This window comes from Arachis hypogaea, chromosome 3 (genome assembly GCF_003086295.3).
Source record: "Arachis hypogaea cultivar Tifrunner chromosome 3, arahy.Tifrunner.gnm2.J5K5, whole genome shotgun sequence".
NCBI lineage: Eukaryota > Viridiplantae > Streptophyta > Magnoliopsida > Fabales > Fabaceae > Arachis > Arachis hypogaea.
This window is the reverse complement of record NC_092038.1, coordinates 136,055,998-136,061,881: the sequence shown is the minus strand read 5'-3', so window position 1 is coordinate 136,061,881 and position 5,884 is coordinate 136,055,998. Positions and strand designations below refer to the sequence as shown.

At 32.9% G+C, this 5,884-nt stretch overlaps 1 protein-coding gene across 1 annotated transcript; it reads left to right on the top strand.

The window, feature by feature from the left end:
- Positions 1-1,000: 1,000 nt before the first annotated feature.
- LOC112734174 (plasmodesmata-located protein 6) lies at positions 1,001-4,007 on the top strand. The gene is made up of 3 exons (XM_025783397.2): positions 1,001-2,768; positions 3,347-3,472; positions 3,562-4,007. Exons 1-3 carry the CDS (start codon positions 2,048-2,050, stop codon positions 3,570-3,572), a joined length of 858 nt encoding a protein of 285 aa, XP_025639182.1. The 5' UTR covers positions 1,001-2,047; the 3' UTR covers positions 3,573-4,007.
- Positions 4,008-5,884: the final 1,877 nt, after the last annotated feature.

The window sequence follows — 5,884 nt, the reverse complement described above, 5'->3', positions numbered from 1 at the left end:
CCAACATGTTAGTAAGTGATAATCCTTCATTAGTTAACATCAATCAATTCTACCTTCCGCATTAATTGTTAAACAAGTTATATCCACCTAAGAAGTTCTTTTTACAAAACAACAAATATATAAATTATGTAACGACACCATTTGTCTTAAAAACACTTGCTTTAACAACTTTTTTTTCCATTGGAACATTATTTTGTTCTCAACATGTGAAATCAAATGTATTTATCTTGTTTGTAAAAATCTTCTCATGAAGTTTTCTGCACCGATCATTTGATATACTGATGTATATATAAAAAAAAAAGTAACACTTTCTACTATTAGATTAATCCACAGATTATTATAATATTGGCCATGAAGAATATCATGAGCGTGAAAAATACTCAAATGCAGCAGCCATTAAAATTGAAAGCAAAATATGAACACAAAGTTATCAATATCATAATCATTAAAATTTGAGGGACACTTGAAATGAAAGTGGAACTAAAATAAAGATGAAGAAAGAACAATTAATTTAAAAGGCTCTTAAACTTATATGAAAATCGAATGTGAAGATATAAATTAAACAAGAACAGAGAGCTAATTATCTCAATCTATATAGCTCAAATAATTTTGTTCATAAAATTAAAGGTGAGTTATTTTGTATGATCATTATTCATGGGTTGTAGAGGGCCCATCAAATTGCCAGCTGGCTATCAAATCCGATCGCAAGTTTAATCCATAAAAATTAAAGTGTTGGAAAATGTTAATAATTGCTTTGGTATTTGGTGATTATCAAAAGAGAGTAATATATAGTTGAGACATTAACATTATTGTTCTCAGATCTATTTTAGTATGTCGTGAAATTATAGTGTAACAGTTGAAAGTTTGTTTGTTTATTATAATAATACACATAATTATTTTATATATGTGAAAAAGAGATGTATAAAGGAATCAGATATGCCAAAGATGATAATAAATGATGAGCTTCAAAGTTTTTAAGCAAGTCATATTCAAACAAACTGTTTCTATCAAAAGAACCCAATTAGACCACCAAGAATAGTTTTTCTTTTCTATACTGTCCTCACAAAAACTGAAAGGAATAAAATCAAATCACCAGAAATATAATATATAATCATCTAACCACACTTAAGATAGCGATTTCAATGTACAGGAATCATCTAATCTAACCTAGCTATACTGTACCAATTTTTTTTTCCCTTTTAACAAAATAAACATGTTATTTTATTTTTGTGTCACTCACCAATTTTGCTTTTAATGCCTATGCAACAACAGTTGCTCATGAAAACTAGTAGTACTTGGTTTCATTATATGACTCACCTATCTGTTTTGAGTAAATTACTAGTTTTGTTGGTTAAATCAGTTGTACTTGACCTCAGAGTATTTGATCTCGTTTCAATAATGACACTACTACACGAGAAAGATTAATCATTGGTTAAAAAGATAGTACTTGAAATAATTGTAGCAGAAATCCAGAAAGACCAGATCAATATTATGTGTCAATTACTGCCTTCAATTTTAAATTATTGTAACATTTTCATCTAATATTAGAGTATTCTTTTGACATTTATGGTTTTCAAGAAAAATTACAAGAAAAATCTGTCAAAATTAAAAAACGATGATGTTCTATATAAGTGGTATATAATTGTAGTAGCCCTTAGAGTCAACCATGAGCAAACTTTCATAATAAATTAATAACCATTTCTTTTGACTTAGAGAGCTTATTAGCTTAATTTTTTTTTGTTTGGTTTGTATTCATTAGGTCAATAGTCCAATAACTAAAGAACACAGACCCTTATCCATGTGTGCCAACTTAGCTTAATTAGTTATTAGTAGCACTGCTAGTCATAAAAAAAGTTACCCACCCTACAAAAAAGAAAAATATTTATATATACACATTAGGTATGTGACTTTAACCATATAGCACTTAATGATTGAGTTTTTTATTGTTGTTTGTTTCACAATCATATATAGCTGGGAAGAGGAAGGAGTCTCCTCCTTTACGTAAATTCTCTTTAAAGCAAGCATTCATCTCCATCGATCTACGAACATGGCTCATCAGCACCATGTTGTGTTGCTGGCGGTGATGATCATCATGCTCTCCGCCATGGCTGACACCGACTCATTCATATTCGGAGGATGCTCTCAGGTGAAGTTCATGCCGGGTTCACCCTACGAGAACACCGTAAACTCCCTCTTAACCTCGCTCATCAACTCAGCCACCTTCACCAACTACAACAACTTCACCATTCAGCCAACTCCCTCTTCCTCCTCCACCGTCTACGGCCTCTACCAGTGCCGCGGCGACCTCTCCAACGACCGCTGCTCCCGCTGCGTGGAGCGTGCCGTCAGTCAGCTGGGCACGCTCTGCCTGGACGCATGCGGCGGCGCGTTGCAGCTGGACGGATGCTTTGTCAAGTACGATAATGTCAGCTTCTTGGGAGTGGAAGACAAGACTGCGGTGATGAAGAAATGTGGACCGTCCATTGGGTTGACCTCAGATGCGATGACCAGGCGGGATGAGGTGCTGGCGTATTTGGAGACGTCAGATGGGAGCACCTATAAGACGTACAGGACGAGTGGGTCGGGGAATGCGCGGGGTGTGGCACAGTGCACGGGAGACCTCAGCCCAAGCGAGTGTCAGGATTGCCTCTCTGATGCAATCCAACGGTTGAAAATGGAGTGCGGAGCATCCACGTGGGGTGACATGTATCTCGCCAAGTGCTACGCGCGATACTCGGAAGGTGGCAGGTACTCGCGCAACAGTAACGGTAAGTCTTGAGCTTGCCTTAACACATGATTGGAGAATTAGGTAGAAGTGATGTCATGTGAGAAGTGCAAGGCATGAATTGCTTTGCTATTTGGGAATTATCTAAATTAAGTCTTAATATTAGTCAATATAATCTTTTCTTTATTTTCTACTTGCTAATTATTTGATCTATCTTGAAATACCCTCTAGTCTATAAGAATAGGATTTAGAAGAATGTTAGGGCTAGTAATTTTTGTAATTTATAACTATTAAATAGTCATCAATGATGATTTTAATGGTGTGAGATTTCATCCAATGACTCACTTTTTTTTGTTGGTTATATGCTAGCCAGAATCTAACAAAGTTACTGTCCCTAGACTTTTTCTAGGATTTATGCTGCCTGCCTCATTCAAATATTCAACCTTATTTCTGATTCAGGAAACAAGAAGAATAAATAATAACTGGAAAAAGGAGAAATGCAAAAAATTGCTTGCTTGACCTAGAAACATGTCAAGTTTGAAAGTATTTGAACTTTCTGTTTTGGAATTGATGAAGAGTCCTTTGAAACTAACTAAATTGTTGTTATGATTTTGAGCGCAGATGATAGCAATCACAATGATGATGAAATTGAGAAGACACTAGCCATCCTAATTGGTCTCATAGCTGGTGTTGCTCTAATAATCGTTTTCCTTTCCTTCTTGTCCAAGGTCTGCGAAAAGCACAAAGGTAATCTATGCTTTCTAATGTGTTTAAACATTTAATTCATCATCATGCATGGTTCTAATACGTGGATTATTCTTTGATTATGCATGCAGGTGGTAAATAAATAAAGAATGCTTTTTCCTTGGTAAAATTATTAGTCTTTCGGTGGCTCTTTTTTGTTACTATTCTTCTATAGTCCTTTTCAGTCTCTCTACTTTTCCTCCTTTTTTTTGTGTTCCATCATTTTCCTACCTCTATGAGTTTCTTGCATAGTTCTCTTTATAATATAAATATATATATAAGGAATACCTGTGAAGGTAAAGATAGAATTGATGATGTGTATGGAAAAAGTAGTTCTTTAAAGAATGAGTTGCAATAAGGCGAAAGAAAGAAAGAAAGAAAAGCTCAAGATTCCACTCTCTTGAGAGTTATGACCACTTACAATTTGTCTAGTGTCTTACCAATGTGTACAAATATTAATTAAACACTGAAGCATGTTAAGTTATTGCTCACTTTTTATGTTAGACCATATCAACAACTTTACTTTCCATCCATAAAAGTTATTTCTTACACCTAATGTTTCCTGCTATTGAGAATGTTACTTATGATTTCTGCTTCTTGATCTTATTTATGCTAATGATAACAAAATTTGAAACTGATGCATACTTCACATTTTAATGACTTGAAGGTGGTCAACAAATTTTCTAAGTACTTGGGCATCTTTCATTCATAGACATCAATGACCAATTATTGTTCTTTATTTGCTACTCTTTTTGGTTGACAAGCCTTAACTCCTAACTAATTATTATTAGTCTCTCTGCTATTATGTTTCACCAAAGCACTCTGCTATTCACTAAACAGGTTTCTCAGGTAAAGAGATTGAGAGAAAGAAAAAAGAAAAAAGAAATGAAATATTAAGGATTCTAAAGCATAATCTTGCAATGATTAAGCACTATCATCATCACTCTATTATAATATAACACCTGAAGGGCCAATATGTCATTAGGTAAAGAGGAAAACGATGTTGGTATAAAGTAACAATGATTATAGGAGCATGATGATATTACATAATTTTTAGTAAACAATGTTCCTAAAATCCCCAAGAATCTTCTCCCTTTCATCTTTATCTAATCCTTGCATTGACACCACCTAACACAATTACTTCGTTAATCCTTATGTTAAAATTAATTTTGGAACCCTCTAATCTTTATAAAGTTGTACATTCTGTCAAATAAAATTTGATAAGGAATTAAGTAGATACGATTAAACTGAACAAAAAGATAGAGATAAGTTTAAGCATGGCCATTAAAGAATGAACAGGTGGATCATAATGGAATTGTATATTATTGACAAAAGATGCCAAATTGCAATAACTTATATGCAGACAAATAATAGTATAAAGTAATATTTAATTTATAACCCATTTTCAAAGTTAGAGCTATCAAATTCCTACCTAAATAGTACTAATTAAGTTGAATTAGGATGACTCACCTTATCTGCTTTCCTTTCATTGTGTGATTCAGTTAAAAATTTTAAGTTTTATTAATACGTTAGTCGTAATCTTCATAAGAGATCAATGACTATTGAAACATATATACATGATTCTGCAGGGGAAATAATTAATGAACATAACTTATTTTCTCTGTTTGGTTAAAATACATTTGAGTTAGACAAAATTGACCAAACAATGTAAAAATGAGGGTATATTGAAGTGGAAATCATTTTCTTGGATGTTCTAGTAAGTGTCTAAGTGAGGTCTAATTCAGAGCAGCAAAAATGGCGGACAAGAAAGTTTAAGCCAAAAAAAAAAAAAAATGAAAGCCGTGAATTTGGGACTAAATCATTTGTATGTAACTAAATTAATTTGGACTAAACTTATATCAGATAGTGACGTGTGAACCTTGATTTTAAATGAGTAATATAAACCAAGAAAATATACATTTATATCAGAACACGAATTTTATGCATACTATTTAAATTCTTGGCCATTAGATCATTTCTAGTTACTTACGGTATATATAAGGAGTGAATTTGATCCAAATTGTATTTTTTATTGATTAATTAACTTATTGCACATGTTGTTATGTTTTGCATGTATTTAATTTCTACAAATTGGGTAGGATTAAGTTAAAGCAACTGAAGACAAAAGAAGAAAAAAAAAAGTAAGAAATGTGGTATCTAATCAAAGCTCGAAGCTCGAAGAGATTAAGAAAATCCAAGCTAATAAGGGAAGAATAAATGAAAATGATAAGCGAGGAAACTACGAGAAGGGACTTGAATAATAATTTGTTTGATGATAGCAGATACACAGTTAGTGAGCAAGTAGGTTTGGCTTGTTCTATAGCTTTTTAAAACTTTTTAAAAGCAACCCTGGCTCACACTTGCATCTTCGTTTTGCAATATGGCGCTATCTAAAAAGTTAAGATTCTATAATTT

Bases quoted from the DNA above. Each gene is read 5' to 3' on its own strand.
- LOC112734174 (XM_025783397.2), top strand. From the start codon at position 2,048: ATGGCTCATCAGCACCATGTTGTGTTGCTGGCGGTGATGATCATCATG. The intron at 2,769-3,346 runs GTAAGTCTTGAG...TTTTGAGCGCAG, and splicing joins GTACTCGCGCAACAGTAACG to ATGATAGCAATCACAATGAT.